This window comes from Drosophila persimilis, unplaced genomic scaffold (assembly GCF_003286085.1).
Source record: "Drosophila persimilis strain 14011-0111.01,24,50 unplaced genomic scaffold, DperRS2 tig00000002-arrow-pilon, whole genome shotgun sequence".
Taxonomy (NCBI): domain Eukaryota; kingdom Metazoa; phylum Arthropoda; class Insecta; order Diptera; family Drosophilidae; genus Drosophila; species Drosophila persimilis.
This window is the reverse complement of record NW_020825289.1, coordinates 6,935,474-6,955,518: the sequence shown is the minus strand read 5'-3', so window position 1 is coordinate 6,955,518 and position 20,045 is coordinate 6,935,474. Positions and strand designations below refer to the sequence as shown.

General features: G+C 47.6%; 1 protein-coding gene across 1 annotated transcript; it reads left to right on the top strand.

The window, feature by feature from the left end:
• The first annotated feature begins 4,835 nt into the window (after positions 1–4,835).
• LOC6590951 (F-box/LRR-repeat protein 14) lies at positions 4,836–9,282 on the top strand. Its single transcript, XM_002015985.2, has one exon. It carries the CDS (start codon positions 5,245–5,247, stop codon positions 6,832–6,834), a length of 1,590 nt encoding a protein of 529 aa, XP_002016021.1. The 5' UTR covers positions 4,836–5,244; the 3' UTR covers positions 6,835–9,282.
• The last annotated feature ends 10,763 nt before the right edge of the window (positions 9,283–20,045 follow it).

The following is a 20,045-nucleotide window of genomic DNA, read 5'->3' as shown; positions in this document are numbered from 1 at the left end:
CAAAACACACAAAACTGAAATATACTTACCATATAAATACGAGTATATCTAGATATATACATATAGCATTTAAAATTATATAAAAATTAAAGGAACATTTTACATATACATACATATATGGGGATATATATTTAGTTTTTAGAACTTCTTGTACTCACAGCAACACTAATTCCTGGAAGTCGACTTAATTTTGATCTATGTCTACCCAAATTCTGCTCTCTAACGGATGTCGACTTCGCCAGAAATCTCCTTGAGCTGCAGCGGAACTTTGCACTTGAGATGACAACCCTCCAGGGTCTACGGACCTCTCAATCCGGTTTCAATTTACAGTTTTTTCGCAGCACTCTGATTGTCAGGAGAGCGTTGAAGTGGAGGATATTCCGAGAGCTGAACAAGTGTCGAGTCCCAAGGGAACTGTCTCTCTTTGTGGTATTTTCCTTTCCACTAAGGCTGAGCTGTAGGACACACCCAAAGATGGAAGACAAGATTAGGTGCCTGGAATGAGTATTCTGAAGTGTCTGCTCTCTCTATGTCCTGCAGAAGATGAGTTAAGTGATCGATAAAGTTCTCTTTCTGCCGATAGGGATTATAGTCTGTGCATTTATTATTTCGTTCTGGCGATTCTATGAGTTTGCCAGCCCAAAATAGATTCGTTCCAATGATCTGCGGGTTAACTTGAGACACTTTCTTTGGACCGCTGTGCAACAATATCTGCGGTGCGTGAGCAGATTGCCATCACAGGCAAATTATGTGATGTTCTGTAACAAATCTGTCACAGCTTGACGCCGCTGTTGATGCTTGCCGACTCGGCGTTCACTCACAACGCCACCAACTTGCTCACACCCTTTCGCCTGGGCATCCACATCCACTGCCAGGGGTCAGTACGGCAGAGAGATGCGGGCAAACCACAAAATGGTCAGAGATGGCGATAACATCAATTGGTCTTGATGGCGGTGCCTTTTGTATGATTCTCCCGCAGTACTTAATGCCACAATATGCTCTACCCTCACCACTGGCTCTATCTAGATTATGTATGTATGACTGTGGCTCTGGCAGCTTTACTATAGATGTACTTTGGGATAGTTCAGATCCTTCTCTTCATAAAGCAATGGCATGGTTTGATCAGAGAACAAACGGTATATCAAGCCCAATCCCCATCCAAAGATGATTTTCCTAAGGACTTATGGATATTTGTCACCTAACAAGCTGCTCATCTCCCAGATCCTTACTGTTGGCCTCGTTCTGGAGGACATGCAGGCCTTTTCATGGCTTGGCTTAAAGGGTAGAAGAAACGAGGGGGAACGTTGTGAGTTGCTGCGGACACCGCAACTCTACGGTTATACCCGATACTAAGTCAGTATGGCTCTCCTCCGGCAGACGCCGCTAATATTTAACGACACGACAAAGAGTGCGTGCGAGAGAGACAGAAAATCAGTCTGAGCGTGACGTCGGGCGCTGCGTAGCCACTGCAAATTGATTTGTTCCTTTTGGCTATAAAAATGATCTGATCTGATCCAGATTCAGCAATCTAATAGATATGGTCATTATCTATGATTCTGCGTTTTTAGTTTTCTCAAATCTGCAATATTGTGGATGCAACAGATTTTCGTCCTTTGTGGGGGCGGATGGGGGTGGGGCGAAATTCTGAGATATACGTTTTATAGTGACATCTTAAAGGAGTGTGTGCACCAAATTTGGTTACTCTAGCCTTAATAGTCTCTGAGATTTGTGGTTGCCTCAGATTTTCGTCCTTTGCGGGGGCGGAAGGGGGTGTGGCGAAATTTGGACAGGAAACGGTCAAGGTCCGATATCACAGGAGTGTGGATACCAAATTTGGTTGCTCTGGCTTTTATAGGTTCTGAGATCCTTGAACTCATATTTTGCAATTGGCAAAACCGACCATGAAACCTGTGTGTTAGAGTGAGACAGAGCGAGAAAGAGTGAAATTGTTTTCGTGATTCTGGCTGTAATAATTATACGATCTGGTTCAGATTTTGCACTCTAGAAGATATAGTCATCTTCTACGATTCTGCGTTTTTTGTTTTCTCGTATCTTTAAAATTGTGGATGCCACAGATTTTCGCCCTTTGTGGGGGCGGAAGTGGGCGGGGCAAAGTTTTGAAATATTTTTGTAGCAGTGACATATCACAGAAGTCTGGATCCAAAACATCGTTGCTCTAGCTCTTATAGTCTTTGAGCATTAGGCGCTGAAGGGGACGGACAGACGGACAGACGGACAGACGGACAGACGGACGGACGGACAGACGGACAGACGGACAGACGGACAGACAGACATGGCTCAATCGACTCGGCTATTGATGCTGATCAAGAATATATATACTTTATGGGGTCGGAAACGATTCCTTCTGGACGTTACACACATCCACTTTTACCACAAATCTAATATACCCCAATACTCATTTTGAGTATCGGGTATAAAAATACACATATATATCCCAAAGGATGAAATTTCCCATTCCTAACAGCAACATTACAGAATTTGACCATGTTTTCTTTAATCAGGTGCAATAAAGTTCTTAAGTCGAAGAACCTAGCCAACAAATGGAGGAACATGCAACATTTATGTCAGCCATCTGCAGATGTTCAAGTGATAGATACACGTATCTTGATTCTGATATCCGTAGGCAAGACGAGTAGCTATACAGATGGAATCTTCTGGGCTGGCCCAAGCCTCAAGTTTGCTGCGTGGGCCTCCCCTCTCTAGTCATCTGCCCACAGCCAGCCCTGGCCCAGCCCTGCCGCAGTTGCGTCTGCGTGTTGCACCTTTTCCGCAGTTGCCGCTGTTGCCTCTACCTGTGTTGCTCTGCGACCGCTTTAATGATGATCATAGTAAGCAAAACGCAACGCAAAAAACAGAGAAGATGACGAAGGAGATGCAGCCGAAAACCAATCGATTATTATATGTGCCGCACTATATTTCAGTCGGAGGCAGTGGCAGTGTGGCTGAAACGAGGGATTGAGCCAGAGTTCCAGCGAAGAGATTATTTTTATTTGCCCTGCCAGATAGCCAGACACGTCGAAAGAGTGATAGAGGGCGATTGGCCCTTTTGGGCCAAACCGGTCGGACAGGTAGCGCTGGAAAAGTTGTACGCACGCCTTGCCCTTCTTGGTCTTCGTCTGCGGCATCCTCCTGCTCCTCGCCAGGATAATGACTGTACGAGCACGGAATCCGGGTAGAGGTTGGCATCAGCATGGGCCTAGGAGTGCTATTCCTTTTACCGTTCCCTCTTCAGTCAGGATGCTGGTGCGTGTCGTCTCTTTCTTTCTCTCTGCATGTGCGTGCGGGGGTGCGGGTGCAGGTAGCGACACAGATTTCTACAACGCCCCTACCCCTACTCTTATCACAACCCTCCTGGTTGTCCTAGTCCTCGTCTTAGTCCCTTTTTTTAGAAGGCAAAGAAGACGATGTCGACTCTGGTGGCGGCGTTTTCCTTTTTTAGGTCCCAGAAAATGTTCGTCTCTGTGTGTTTGTGTGCGAGAGGGAATGTGCATCGCTTTCCTAGTATCAATAACAATGCATTCCCGCTATTGTTGTTCCATCCGCTGGATTTTGTGCATCATCCCAAATCCCAAACGGCGAAGGCCTGCCCCTGCTTACGCTTGTGCCTGTATATGTGCTGTGTGCGGCAACATTTTTTGGAGTTATCGTTAATATTTTCTTGGAAACCGGGATTGTATTGTTGCGCTCGCAGGTAGCGAACAGCGATCGCACACACAGATACACACAGCCACACACAAATACTGAGGCAGCTAAAGAGGCAAGACAGGTACCTGCTCGACTTCGGAATGCAACAGCGGCAGAAACAAATGCGTCGGAGTTTGGCATTGAGAGACGTAAGCTTTGTGCTCTGTAGAAGAACCTGAACACAATCTGAGGACCAGACCCGACCCGACCATAGAGTCAGACCTGGGCCAAAATCAAGATGAATCCAAGCCAGGTCTAGCATTCAGCTCGGTCTCTCCCTCTCTTTCAATCTTGGAATCTATCTCTCTAGCCTGAGAGAGCCACTAGTACAGATGCAGATGGAGAGACTCTCGCTCTCAAACGCTAGCCTTTTTCAGTGCTGACAAAATTGGCAAGCCATAAAATATAGATTTTTTTCTCGTTGAGCAATACGTCCATTAAGAATTTTATAAAATTGATGTACTCTATGTATTTTTAACTGTATTTTAAGTGGTTATCACATAACATTTGCTAACTCATGTTATTTTATTTTTTTTAATTATGGTAAAAATTAAGCATTAGCTCAAGCTTTTTAATATAAATGGCTGTATTTTATTTTTTGTTATATGTTGTCAGATTTTACTGAACTTTTCTAATTTTTCAAACTTGTTCTATGGTCCTATCTAAATAATTATGATGTCAAGGTTTCTCATCTTTTATTTCCTTTATGCTGTTCAAGATGAACATTTTCGCTGCTATTGGAATCAGTTGATTGGCAGAACTAAGTTGAAATTGCTCTAAAATATGTATTATGAACATGTTTGAAGAAACATAGCATATGATGATATCCCACATCAATCTTATTGAATCCCTTATGTACAAAGTTGCCACAAAATCTAGCCGAAAACAAGCCAAATATCACAAAAACCTCCATGCCTCTCAATTCAGCTTCAGACCGAGAGACTGAGAGAGAGAGAGCGCACTGCTCTACCTGCTTTGAGCACAGTCAGCCATTGCTGAATTCGACTGCCTGTTCACACAGATACTCGACTCGCACACACACACGCGAACACAGGGGATTCTATCTCTCTGTCGTTTTACTATAAGCAACGCTGCTGCGGCCAAAGCGAGCGTAGTTTTTCTCTCAACGTCGTCCGGTTCGGTTGCGCGCGTCTTGGATCTCTCGAACACTAACGACATTTGGATTTACCCACCATCCAAGCCAAGCCAAAGGCCCCCCAAGTGCTACAGTCAGAGTGCAAGAGTCGCAAGCCAGAGTGCAACACGAGTGAATCAGTATCAGTATAAACAGAACCAGAATAATCTCGCGGACATCCCAGTTCTAGTCCCAGTGCAACCTAAGAACATCTTTCGTACCATTTCCCCCTTGAAACTGCCGCGTACCGAGTAAAATGCGACGTATATAAGACGCATCTACGTAGTGAACCCGTCATAATAGAACCTTCTATACAGCCACAAAGCAAAGAGTCTCCTGCAGACAGAGTAATCAGCGAAATAGCTAGAGGAAGAGAAAGAGGTAGCAGCAGGACGCCGAGGAGCATGGCCACCAACACAGAGCTTCTGCCCTTCCACCATCAGACGACCATTTCCCTGCAGACGGCGGCCGCTCTTACCAACTATCATGGCGGCGGAGGCAGCACAGCCGCAGCGAGTGGAGCCGCTCCCAGTGGAGCTAATGGCGCCCCCGTGTGGGGCATGGACGAACTCTACCCACAGACTGAGCTACCCGGCCTCACACGCAGCGCCCACCACCTGCTGCGCTTCACGCCCTACGCATTGCACCACCGCCCGCAGCTGCAGACCCTTCCACCGGCGCTATACCTGCAACATGCGGCCGCGGCTGCAGCCGCTGCTGCAGCGGCAGCAGCCCATGCGCAGCACCACCATCACCATCATCACCACCACCAGCACAGACCCGCCTCGCCGGAGAGCCCACCCCCAGTGGAGGGCACGCACATCAGCAACCTCTTCCCGGAGTTGCTCGAGCAGATCTTCGAGCACCTGCCTGTGAGGGATCTGGGCCGTGCGGCCCAAGTGTGCAGCGCCTGGCGGGACGCAGCCTATGCCAAGAGCGTGTGGAAGGGGGTTGAGGCCAAGCTGCACCTGAAGCGCTCCAGCCCCAGCCTCTTCAACTGTCTGGTGAGGCGTGGAATCAAGAAGGTGCAGATCCTATCCCTGCGCCGCGCGCTCAAGGATCTGGTGCTCGGTGTGCCGGCCCTGACATCGCTGAACCTCAGCGGATGCTTCAATGTGGCGGACATGAACCTGGGACACGCCTTCAGCGTCGACCTGCCCAACCTAAAGACGCTGGACCTATCGCTCTGCAAACAGATCACGGACACGAGTCTCGGACGGATCGCACAGCACCTGCGCAACCTGGAGAATCTGGAGCTGGGCGGCTGCTGCAACATCACCAACACCGGCCTCCTGCTGATCGCGTGGGGCCTGAAGAAGTTACGCCACCTCAACCTGCGCTCCTGCTGGCACATCAGTGACCAGGGCATTGGTCACCTGGCCGGTTTCAGCCGCGAGACGGCCGAAGGCAACCTCCAGCTGGAGCACCTTGGACTGCAGGACTGTCAGCGGCTAAGCGACGAGGCGCTAGGGCACATCGCCCAGGGCCTCACCTCCCTGAAGTCCATCAACCTGAGCTTCTGCGTCTCCGTGACGGACAGCGGATTGAAGCATCTGGCGCGCATGCCCAAGCTGGAGCAGCTGAATCTACGCTCCTGCGACAACATCTCGGACATTGGGATGGCCTACCTCACAGAGGGTGGCAGCGGCATCAACTCCCTGGACGTGAGCTTCTGCGACAAGATCAGCGATCAGGCTCTGACGCACATCGCCCAGGGTCTCTACCGCCTGCGCTCCCTCTCCCTCAACCAGTGTCAGATTACGGACCAGGGCATGGTGAAGATCGCCAAGTCGCTGCAGGAGTTGGAGAACCTTAACATCGGCCAGTGCAGCCGCATCACCGACAAGGGCCTGCAGACTCTCGCCGAGGATCTCACCAACCTCAAGACCATCGATCTCTACGGCTGCACGCAGCTGAGCTCCAAGGGCATCGACATCATCATGAAGCTGCCTAAGCTGCAGAAGCTCAACCTGGGCCTGTGGCTGGTCAGATGATGCGTCCACCACGACTGCAATGCCTGTGCGGAGGCGGAGGCAGCAGAAGCGGCAGCATCGGCGCTCAAGAGGAAGAGCTCCACCACTAATAGCAATCCCAACACGAGTTCCAATACCAATGCTGGTCTGGGCTAGACTTCTGGCGGAGGAGAGACACTTGGAGTGGCCCTGAAGTGTGCGTGTGACTTTCAATCCTACCTACCGATAGCGGATTGCCGCTTGCCGATTGCCCATGCCCATGCCCATTGCCCGTGTGTCCAGTCCAGTGTCGAGAAGTTGCATGTCGTCTGGCTGTGGCACGTAATTATATAGGGAGAGGGGAATGGTAAGGGCTGGCAGGGCGGGAAGTCAACTTCGGGGCAGACAAGATACACTGAAAACTCATAGCTTTCGTTTGCCATACCACACGCTGTACTAAATTTTTTCGTACGAATCGAGTAGAAACGGAGAGCCGATGGGGAGAGGTGGAGTGTCAGAAAGAGACGTAGAAACAGGCGGAGGCAGAAACAACAACAAAGAGCAAACAATGAAACATACACACAGACACACTAACACTGAGACACAGCAAGAGCGAAAGAGTGGGAGAGTGAGGTGGAGCGACGGCGGCGTCATGGAGCTTGCTCTGTGTGTTGTGCCGCTGGTTCCTAAGGGGGGGAGAGCGGTGGGACGAGGCCCCCACTGGCGTCGGCTTACACGCACGCAGCGATAAAAAAGGAAAAAAACAGAAACGAGAGAAAAAAGAAACAACAGCAAAAGCAGCAACAACAACAACTGCAGCTATGGCCGCCAGCAACAAAGTGCATGGCGATGGAGACGCGCGATAAGCGTCATGAGAGACCAGCAGAGCCGGAGCAGCGCGAGTAAGAGTGAGAGGGAGGGAGAGGGAGAGTGCGATGGAGTGGGCAGCGCAGCACATTATAACATACACACACACACAAACACGCACGCAGTATAGAGAGACATGCATATGTATGTGCAATGCAGGCCGCCGTTAAACAGATGCAAATAAATTTAAATAGTTTATTTTAATTCACGCTTCGGCTACAAAAGCCAGCGTCCTCCATTGCCACAGCGACAGCAGCAGCAGCAACTGCAACAACAACATGAAGAATGTTCGGCAACGGCAGCTGCCTTGACTGTGTGTGTATGGTATGTGTGTGGAATGAAGTGTAGGGAGAAGAGAGGTAGGAAGGCAGCTTTAAGCTTTCTGAGACGGGGCTCAACCAAGGTATAATCTGTATAAGGTGGGGCATACCCAGAGCTCAAAGGATGATAGTTTCATGCATGATGGTTTCATGTATCAGAGGTTCATTAAATCGCAGGTTAAACAGTTGGACACTCTCTCTCTCTGACTTCTTAATATAGGCACTTATGTGACTTCGGGAATACCTCACCTGGAATGACTAATATACTTTGGGTGCAACTTTGACTTCGTTCACTACCGCTGCTCCACCACCCCAGCATTTGCTCTTTGTTGCTGTGTCTCTATAGCTTTTATCATCCTCGCTCTCACTGCTCTGCTCCCCGTTTCACCTTATATTGTTTGTGTTCTCTTTTTGTTCTGTTTCTTCTTTGTTCCTCCCGTCAGCTCCTTCTGCGCTTCGTTTGCGAATTCGCTTTAGTACAGCGTCCGTTAGTTATGCCGTTTAATTTAGTTGATTACAAATTAAAGAAAACACGAAAATCTAAGCAAAAAAACATGTTAATAGTAGAACTTAAAGAAAATGCGTAAATTTAATTTCTAGTTTTTAGTTTTATCATTCGTAAAGCCACAATTAGTCAAATACGAAAATGAAGAGGAAAACATAGCGAAAAACTCACCAACACACACACACACACAAACGTTAAAGAAAATTCTGTACATTTTTTATTGTTTAATTTATAAGTAAGCAAAAAAAAGCGAAGGAAACCCGAAAAAAGAGCGCGATAACGATTGAAAAGAATATACGAATTAATTCTTTTTTCTATTGTGATATAAAATGTATTGTATAAAAAAACACAAGCAAACAAAATTAAACAAAAATGCTAAAACAAGAATTACGTAATTTTATTTAAGCAGAAACAAGGGACAAAACCTTCCAAACAAACAAAAAATATAAAGAATAAATTAAACTAAATTAAATAAAAAACTAAATAAATATTGTAATTCCAATGTTATGTTAAGTACTGGAGTCCCGATTCGAAGAACTTTTGTTGAGCCGCAATATACCGAATGCCTTAATTCTTTTTGCAAAACTATTATTATTAACTATGTTGATTCTTGAGATCCTTGATTTTTGATTACATTACCCGTTTACCCCTAGCCCTAAGATCTCCATTGATTGATTGATTGATTTATTGATTGATATTTCTGTTGTGTCACGTTGACGGAGAAGCCCCCAGAAAGGAGACGACGAACGGATCATGCGGAAGGAGGAGAAAATAAATTAAATATGTATAAAAAACCAAGCAAATCGTATGTGTTTTCAACGATTCTGGGTGATGGGATGGGATGGTTGGATGGGTCGAGAATGGCAGTTGTTTATCTTATCCAACAAATGCGTAAATATTTTGCTGGCAATTCATTTTATTCCATGTCCCGGACACGAGTGTGCGTGTCTGCTGCATTTTGTAATGAACAAAGGGCAACACTAATGCAATTCCAATGAAATGTGCAGCCAGCCAGAGATGCAGATGCCGATATATGTAGTATGTATGTATGTACATATGTGGTCATACATATGTGTGTATGTATGTATATACTTATGCATGTACTGCATATGCGGTTATGCAAGGGACACACACACACACACGGACTCCTCTTATGTATTGCAATTATTTATATTCCCTGCATTATGTATGTGCAAGCAGCGATGCATTTACAAACACATACTACATGCACTCGAACACGCATGTTCGTAGGCCTGTGTGGCACATAACGGTTTTACTTGCTTGCTAACTGCTTAAATTTGCATTAAATGTGCGTATGCGTCAATTGTGCGTGTGCGTGAGTCTTTGTCTGTGTGTTTGATTAACATTTATACATATACATATGTATTTATGTATATGTATATATGTACTTAAACGTATATAAACGTATGTATGTGTATGTGGAGGCCATCCAATTGGGAATTTTCACCGCCTGGAATCAGCGGTGCCCACTCTTAAAGCTTTAAACGGGGATTAGAGCCCGAAACAGAACTCAGATTGATAGATTAGCGCTTAGACCTGATTTCGTGGTCACAGACAGAACTATGCGGTAAATCTAAAACACATAGGAAAAGATTAAGTATAAAGAGATTATGTATAAACTTTATACATGCGTACATAAATAAATATGATATATGTATGAATGGCAGATTGTCCAGACTTTGTTACTAAATTATAGCAGAATTGTTGCACTCAAAGATGCACCAATCCAGAGCGACATCAGATGTGGTAGTTCCCTGTAATCGAACTTCACAGAAGTTTTATGCTATTTTTCCACTGAAAAAATTCTTTGTTCAGTCACAGCTGCATTTCTGATGAATTGTTACATTATAGCTTATGCGTTTTTAATACGAGCGAAATACCCTCGCTCAGAGAACACAGCGAAGCTCATCTTGGAACGGAACGGAAATTCCGCCTCAAAGTCGGGTATTTCTAATGCTATAACTTGGATTGAAAGGCCCGCTTAAGTTCGTTTTAGTTAAAATTCAACACACAAAACCTGACTCAAGCTCTTTCTCTCTCTTTCTGTCTTTCTCTGGCTGAGGCCTGAATCGGTGTGGTCTCTGTTTCTCTGCCTCTGCGTCTATTTCTGCATGTGCCCCAACTGCGACGACTGGAGCTAAAACTGGGAGTGCGCTCGTGTGCCGGGCAAAATGTTGTTTAACCAACATTTGCATTCTATGAATTTTGAATTTTCTGAAACGCAGGCGTAAGATATCGTCGAGGCGAGTCACGAGCGTGGGGACAACAACAGCGGGGCAACGTCGCTGGCTCGGCGGCTCCAAGGGTCGGTGCTGGTTTGGTTCGGAGGTCCAGGCCCTGATGTCAGACTTGGGCTATTGCTTATCTTATCAGTCGACGTGGGCAAACAAAGCAAGCCACCCACCACTACCACAACCACCCACCGAACGGGGCAGGGACCAGGCCTTACGACTTATCGGTCATATTGGGGGGTACTTTGGCTCTGATATGCAGTGGAGCTGCAACTGCATTTGCTGTGGAGGGCCCCATTTCGGGGGGTCTCATTAGCATGGCAACGGCCATGGCAGGGAAAGCTGCTGGGGGGATCCTGGACCAGGGCCCAGAGATTCAGAATCTAACTCCCATTTATCAGCATTTTCCACGCACTCCTCGGCACGAGACGAATTCCAAAATCGATTCGAACTCTGCCGCTGCCGCTGCCCGTGCTAGCCCCTGCTGCCGCGTACACTCTTTGACGTTCCAACGGGCTCGTAATGTCGCACAGGGAGTCGAGACGCAGCAGTCGTCTGGCATCCAAATGTGTTCCTTTTACCGTACTCACACACACACACACACACACACACACACACACACACACACAGATACTAGCACAAGCACACATCCATACACTGGCATACACTTCTCGGGGAGAGAGAGACCGTCGAGCAACCCTTCGCACGGTGGTACGGTTCCATTTCGATTCGTTCGGTTCGGTCTAGCACTTTGAGTTTGAACCCCCGTTTTTTCAAAGGACTAACTTCAAATGCCGAAAATAAATGCCCCCACCCCCTCCTTCGTACAGCGCTCCCCTGGCACGGAGCGCTAAGGGAAATGCATTCAACATACATATATAAAAAAGAAGGAACGAAGAAATTTTAATCCACAACGGACCCGTATATGTGTGCCTTATGGGTACCCTTGTCTCTGGGTGTGTGTGTGTGGGAAAATATGTGCTAGAGTATGTGTGTCATGGATACACATTTCGTGAATGCCGCCCAAGGTGACCAAGGATGGAGAAAGCACCACCACTAAAATCACCAAGGAGCGGCTATCACAGCCGCTGTCGTCTCTGCAGTCTCTGCAGCTACCTGCCCCTGCGATTCGAGACGGGGCGGATGTTGCACGCCGAGGACGATCGGGCGTGGAATGTGGAAACAGGTGTCCTTAAACCAACAAAACAGAAGGGAAATCCGGAATATGAAGACAGCTCAGCCTGAGATTTTCGCACATAAATCAGCATTCAGATACATACTATATGTGATAGTGTTCCGAACGCAGCTTGAAAAGATTTATAAATGTTCAAGAAGAAAGTCGGAAGCAATAAAATATATTCGCATATAAATCAGAGTCCCAGAGAGCTGATCCAGAAGTTTCAGTCTCTGATTTGTTATCCACAATTTCAGAATGCAAAACGTATTCAAAATAAATACTATATTCAGAATCGGACAAAGATTTTGGAAAGAAAGTTGGTCTTAGATATTTTAAAGTTCTGAAAATCAGCATATCCATTAGGTTGATCGAGAAGTTGCAATCTCAGCTTATGAGTATCGTCAGAATATAGCCTCAGTACGATCGAGACTTCAGAAAAATGTCATATATGTACATACATATGTATGTAGATCCGAAACTTGTTCTACCTTCTGTGGAGTCAAAGGGAAATCGCTGAAGCTATCGCTGCCAGTGGAATGTGAGCGAAACAACATCAAGAGGAACGACAGCGGGGAATGTGAAACAAGCGCTGAGATACAGATACAAAACACTTATTTTTAATTTCGATGAATCACCGTTGGTTTGGTTTTGGCTTTTGGTTTCTGTTTGGGGTTCGGTTCGGTGCGGATCGGTTGGGGCTGAAACGAAATTCAGCGACGTCGCCGATGACTGCATGCCTCGTTGGAGCCGGGCGACGATAGACAAAAGGGGTACACAGGGTGCGGGTGCGGGTGCGGAGGAGAGCAAGGCTGGCAGAGCAGAGCACAGAACACGGGACAAAGGCGCACAGAGAGAGAGTGGGAGAGAGATACGGATAAGAGGGAGATGGAGACAGGAGAAGTAGAGGAGAAAACGCGATGAAAAACAAACTGAAAGAATGCACAAAGAGCAGACGACGATCGGCATTGGAAACGAAACGTAACGAAAAGCGTTGAAAATGCTGGTCGAATATGTCGCCGATCGAGAACTAGAGCTCCCCCTTTCCGATCTGTATCTGTAATACAGATTCTGTATCTGGAGCCACTGACATTCCAGGGGTCCTATTTCCAGATAGCGGGTAATCGTATCCGTATCCGTCTCCGTTTTTAGCTGGTTTCAGGCAATCACAGGCGACACAACTTTGTCTGGGAATGTTGAGTATCAGCCGCCGCCCAATCGGTGGAAATTCGACACGCCTTGAAAGCCAAGTAAAATTCTAAGCAATCCCGATCCTCCCCCTTCTTTGAACCCTCTAGCCATATCACGCGGTCTAGACATGTGCCAGAGATCTAATGTTTGGTCTGCATGCGGGAGTTGGATGAGGATGAGGATGAAGCTTAAGGAAACGTAAACTTTTCAGCTCTCTCCCTTGCAGCATCAGCATCCTTTTGTTCGCAGCGAAGCAGAAGAAAGAGAAGCGGAAGTGCTTTGTCGCCATTTGATGTGACAACGACTTCCTGCTCGGGCCTGACCTGAGACCGGGCACCGACAAGTCTTGGCTTAGAGTTGGAGTTGGACTTGGCGAAAATATTGATTATTTAAGATGGCGTGCCATATGGACGATGTGGAGGTGCACCACAACGGGGTTGGATCTGGGGTTAGTCGACCAACAACGGTGCACATCAAAGGCTTCGGTTCGTCAAAGTTCTTTTAGTACGTGGCTTTTTCTGTTTTTTTTTTTTTTTTTGCTTTTTCTGCTTTTGTTGGTGCTGTCGTCATTTGCATTTTGGCGGGTTCCCAGTGCCACGGATGAGAATCGAGCGAAGGTCTCTCGCAAAATTGATTGTGCGGCAACCTGGGAAAGACCTTTGCATATGCATGTCAAGAGTTGTCCAGCTCTGGCCATTGTTGTTGTTGTTGTTGTTGTTCTTGCTGCAAGTTGTTGCTGCTGTTGCATGTTGCCGTTTCTCTGGCTGTGTGCCTGCGCTTGTGCTTGGCCTGTTGCTTGGCTCTGGTGGAAGCCTGGTGGTTTCTGTGTCAGCCACCTGCCTGATCCGCCTTAGGATCTTTGCGACCCGTTTCTGTGCCCCTCTCAGCTCCCCTTGGGGTCTGGGAGCGTTAATTGCAAATGCTGGGGTATCAGCCACGCCCCGAGATGCATATTAAATTGTGTTGCAATAAATGCGAAAAATGCATAAATAAATAAAAGCGCTTGAAACCGCAGGACAGTCCGAGGCTGTCTGCCGCGGTGCGGCATGTCCGCAGCACTTCCGTTTGCCCGCAAAATGGAGCTGGAAATTTTGAATAATATACCATCAAATTTTAAATGCTCTCCCTGCTATGCGAGTCCTCAAAACAAAACTAAAATAGATATTTAAACAGCAATGGAAGAGGCACAGTTACTGGGCTTCCCAACATCATAAGGTGGAATCCTGCCGGGTGATGAGGTTAATTGCTGCATTACCCATCCCCCCTCTAGAGTGAAGGGTATCCTGCATTAAAATCGGCAACAAAATCAAATGTAACCAAATCATTATCCGCAGCCGCACAAAAATTATGTGCGTGCAACAAAAATGCAATCGAAATCGGAATTGCAGATGGTCCTTGCTGTTGGTTGATGGAGTCGCCGTTGCTGTGGCAGTTGCAATTGCAGTTTCAGCTGTACATGGTCGGAATATATTGTATATGCTTAATGGTGGGCGGTGGGGCGTTGGGAGCCGGCCGGCGGAGGATGGTGGGTGGTTGGATGCATTTTGGGGTTGCATTCGGTGGCGGTGGACAGGAAACTTGATAAGTTGGCCTGTACAAAGGAAATGCATGAAATGTGCATGGAATGCACATTCTCATTGTATCTGTGTGTTGTTCCTGTGCTAGTCCGTGTGGCTGTGTTTGAGGCATTGGAATTTCAGACGCATAGATTGTAGATAATTGCAATGTTGCCCTATCTGACTGCAGCCCCACAAAAGTAGGCAACGAAATTGCTATCTTCTATTTGGGGTTTCATTAAGATTCAATTACTAGCCAGAAAGGGAAATATTTAATAATCTTCATATGAGAATTATTTTGCGATAATTGTTTCACTTCTTCCTGCTTTTGTTGCTGCCTTCTATGTGGGCAAAGGGCCAACAGAACCGTTGCATCCGTTGTATTTTGAAATATATTTCAAGCTCATTCAGCGCATTCGAGAGATATTCAGCAGCCCCACACAGATACGAAACCAACACAAGCACGCACTCAACCAGAGCGCGAGAGACAGAGAGCATGCTGCCTCCTCTCTTATTGCCTCTCCCGCTCTTGGGCTCTCTCTCTTGCCTACCCACCACTGGATAACAGAAGACGCTCGGGTGGGGGACAGAGCCACGTTCGCGCCAGCAAGTCGACCATTCGTCTGGCCGTCGTTCCTCCGCCCGAACAATTGAAAACTTGCTCGGGCGAATCGCCCCAGAAAGTCGACAGTTTGCTGCCAATGGCTGCCGTGCTTGGCTTTACCCTGTCCATTTTGGTGGCGGACGCGCCATAAAGTAACGAGTTCTTTTATCTGCCGCCTGCGTACAGTGAATTTCGTCGATTTCTGGAAACTTGATGGCGCGTCGCCCCAGCAAGTATGGGGAAATGTCAAACGCACAGCGACGTGGCGTTGAATCCGCTACTTGATGGCTCCCTCAAATGGGCGCTGCAGCCCCGCAACGAACCCCGCCGAGCCCCACGAGCTCCGGAGCTGTAGATGTAGCTGTAGCTATAGCTGGAGCTGCCTGCCTCTGTCTCTGTCTCTGCCTTTGCCTCTGCCTCTGCCTGGCTGGCCGTCTTGCCTTGCCTTCAGTCGCGCTGCTGCTGCTGCTGCTCCAATGAGCCAGGGCTGGGGGTTTGCTGCTCTGTCGCTGTCGCTGTCCCTGTTGGAGTACAGACTTGTGGAGGAACTCTTATCTCCGGCTAGTCGTCAGCTGTACAAACCCCAGAATATCATATTTAATTTACGTTGTTCCTCAGATAAGGAGAACTTTCTTGATCGCAGATACGGACAAACTTTGTCAGAGATTGGGCAGAGTGACCCATTTATGGGGCAGCTGGATTGCCAAAGATCTATGAGATTATTATGAATCTAGAGATATTGTGTGATCATAAATAGAAATACAAATATTTCATATTATTTCCTTCAATACTTTACGCCTTTTATACTGCCAAGTACTCAATACTACAGGCATTAATAATATTATTGTTTCTATATAAATCTGTACAAGTACCTTTCCCAGGAGAACACACATGCCATACCATTATCTCCAGTTCCGACTCTATAAATGAGTTCCGTATAATATTCCGCAATAAAATCTCTCACATATTAAAACTGTTTGAAGTTGGAAGAAAGTGGCCATCCCTGGCACTCACTGGTGTGTTGTCGCAGCAAGTATTTTTCTTTCTTGGACTTGGACATATAGCGTTCGTCCGTGAATTTTCTTCCCCACTACCGTTGGGGCATACAGGGTGCCCCCTATTGGGCTTCGCTCCGATCGTGAGTCGCTGCTCCTGCCCCAAAAGTGCTCCCATCCAAATGGGCCCCAAGGTTGGGTCGCATCGCTTGGCGTCGCAGCGCAGCGCTGCGCGTCTCTCTGCTTGCCACGCAAAAAGCAACATAAAATGTTGTTTTTTCTCTTGAATTGCTTGTGGCCCTGTATTCCCAAATATATGCTTAGAGTGTATCTGTGTGTCGGTCTCTCTGTGCCTGTGTGTGTAAGTGCGCTGGGGATCCGAGAGTGTGTGCGTGCAAGTGTGCGAGAGTTTAAGCTTAAAGCTATTGTACACTTGGTGTGTCGTGTCTGCCTCTCTCCGCGTCCCGTGCCCAGTTTCCCGTTCCCCGTCTCCCCTTTACCCTGCTACATGTCCCCCTTCTCGGGTTGCCTTTCCCCCATTCTCCATTTTGGCGTTGCCTTCGTTGCCGTCGTCCTCGTCGGCCTGTCGCTGTCCTTACAGGGAGCAAGCAGCCAGCCAGTCAGCCAGCGAAGCGGCAGGAGGAATTTTGGGGGAAACCCACTCAACAAACCGACGGAAGAATGCCCTTTTATGTTCGTCTGGTTATGATTGTATCAAATTCATTCAAATATTCTCTTACAAAATAAAAAAAACCCTATTCCTTGAAGGATTTTTGAGCTTACATTAATTCGGCTTTGATTCAATATTTGTATCTTGTTTGCTCTTTTTTCAATCTTGACTCTCTTGATTAATATATTTAGAGCTAAGAGGCTTTCTCCTGTACTAAGCTAAAGTGACTTTCTAACAGCAGATGCGCATTTTTACCCTTTTGTGTTCGTTCACTGATCCTCCAGCTCCAAAAACCCTCCATTTTGAGGATTACTTTCAAGTCTTGGTGCTATAAGCTTAAAGCAGAGCAAAATGGTGTTCTCCATTTGATTTCAGGGTATTCTACTCATGTTGCCTTTGCTGTTGGCAGTGTCGCCATCACCATCACCATCGTAGCCATCGCAGCCAGCTGCCTTTGCCTCTGCCTCTGCCTCTGTCTCTGCCCCTGACTCAGCCTCTTGTTCTTTCTCTGGCCCTGTCCATGTCCCTGGCTCTGGCTCTGGCTGTCTCTGGTCCTACGCTTTGCCAACGCATTTTTGTTTTGTTTAGAGCGCAAGTTATGCGGGCGCCAAGGAGGAGTAGCCACGTGGAGATGGTGGGGAGAGGAACGGCGGCAGGGGCATGCTTCTTGGTGCTGAGACAGCAGCACACACCCCGACACATGCCGACAGGTATCGAAAATGTTACCCAAAATGCAGCTGAGCTCTCTAGCACTAGCACAATCTCCAGCACTAGCTTTAAGGCATTCTGCTCCTGCACCACGTTCATATTCTCCTCTAGCATGCATCATCTCCAGCTCTGCAACTCATCTAGCTTCTCAGCCTCATGGACCCAATTCTTTAACTGCAAAAAGATAGAAAGAAAAGGCGAAGAACTGAAGCTGGCGGCCAAAGTTTGATAGCAAAGTTGGTCTTTAAGCTGACTTCACCTGACGTCAGACAGCACGCCGGAAGAACCAGCCAAGCAATCACACCACCACCCCATTCGAGCCACACTGGGCCCTGCCTCCTCCTTCTCTCTGACGCCACCCTGCCACACGCACCTTTACACATTTTTCCACTTCCTTTTCATTTCTCCACTGGGCTCCGACTCCGGCTCCAGCTCCTGCCCTGGGCCCAAGTCCGGGTCCGGGTCCGGGCCAAATGAAAAATTGCACACGCGGGAATTTGATTTTAACATGAGAAATAAACACAATGAAGCTGATGGCCCGGCCTGGCAGGCGTTGTGGCCCTTGCCGTGGGGCGGCCTATGGGTTGGTGGTGACACTGCGACTGTCATACATATTCCGTCCTCCTCCTTCTGTTTTTGGGCAACTTTAATTTGGAACTTTAATCAATGAAAAGAGCGCGAGTCACTTTCAATGCTTCAGGTACTAGTACTGTGGATTGATTCATTGTTTAACTAATGTCTCGTGCAGCGAATACCAAAAATTAGTAAATCATTTAAGGGGAACCTCCCATATGAGATGAAGATTTAAATTAGGCAATGTGCAAACGATTTCTTCAGCATACTCCATGCGTGCTGTGGCACATTCGAGGCAGATAAGCAAGGGAAGTCAAATTTCTACCCCTTCTAGCCCGGGCTCTCCCTCAAGCCTTTTGCCAGCCCAGCCACCCCTTTCGGATGGTATTTCCCGTTTGTCGCATTCCTTGCCTAATGCTGGAATTTCAATTTTAAAGACTAAACTTGATTACTGAGAGAGTGAGAGAGGCCTCTCGCTGAGCCACTACTGGGGGGATGGGTTTTGCTGCTGGGGGTAGTTCCCTATTGTCTCTCGCATGAATTGCCTTGAAGTTACTTTTAAGGATCAAAGTGACATAAGTTTTGCGCTCCTTCTGCCGTTTCTTCGCTTAGCTCAAGCCCCAGCCCCAGCCCCAGCACCATTCTTCGTCTTCGTCTTGGTCTTCGTCTTTGGCTCCAATTTATTTTATGCCAACAAAAAGTTTTTTAATGTAATTAAAATGGATAATGCCTAAAGTGTGTTTAAACCTAGAGCTATCGCAGCTTTAAGGGGGCTACCCATTCCCATTCCCACTCTCTCCGTCTTTCTTTCTAGTATCCTTCGCGGCTATCTAGCACAGATACACACGAGAACAAACACTCTGATACCAACACTGGCACACGTGCGCGCTGTGCCATAAAGTGCTCAAGTTACTTGCAGGGATTACCCACATGCCCACATACCCACATCCACTCGCACCCCCATGCCCACCCTCCGCATTGGAACAGTGTGGAGCAGAAGTTTTGGGGCCATTTTCTGGCCATTCTTCAGACGATCCTCGGGCCGGACCACAGCGCGTATGCGTCATATTGAAGCCAGTTCCACAGTCCAGGCTCAGACCCAGGCTGAGTTCCGGCCGCAAGGAGTTTAGCACTTTCCAATTGCTGCAACTTTTTTAGCTACTGCCGCTTTTCTAGAGAAAAACCAAATTTCCCAACTACACACAAGGACGTGGAAATGGAAGAGAAGGAACAGGATGTGCGGACGGTCGCACAGATGAGGCGGAAGCACGGACAAACAAACGGATAAGAAGGCAGGCAGCAGGCAGCTGAGGGAGGGAGGGAGGCAGGGAGGAGAACAGCGGACGCGGCGCAAGGAGCAGCGAACAAACGAATGAAACAGAACCCAAGAACGAAACGTACATGGAAGATAAGCGCACAGAGTGCGGCACTGATAACGCAGGTCCTGTGCCGTGCCGCCGGGGGGAGGCCAATGGGTGGCGTGGCGGCATGATGTAGGTGTGGGGCCAGGGCCTGGTGAATTTTAACATTTTAGAGAAAATGCGAACGGGAAAATTTCGAACGTCAGGCTAGAATGTTCGAAACGAATTGTGTGTGCGGGCTGCGGAGTGTTGGAGTCGGTGAGAGGGTGGAGATGGAGCTGGAGCTTGATCTGGGGGAGGGAATGCTCCACACACACACACACAGAGAATAAAGGGGGAGGACTCTGTGTGTGTGTGGGTAAGTAGTAGCTGCGCTGGAACGAAACAATTTGTAATTTATTTGCGAAGCGTGCGATGTGCGCTGTGCGAAAAGTTGAGGCAGCTGCCAAAGGCGTAGCCCTCGACCATAGGAGAGAC

Excerpts from the sequence above, each read along its gene's own strand:
- LOC6590951 (XM_002015985.2), top strand. The coding sequence starts at position 5,245 with ATGGCCACCAACACAGAGCTTCTGCCCTTCCACCATCAGACGACCATT.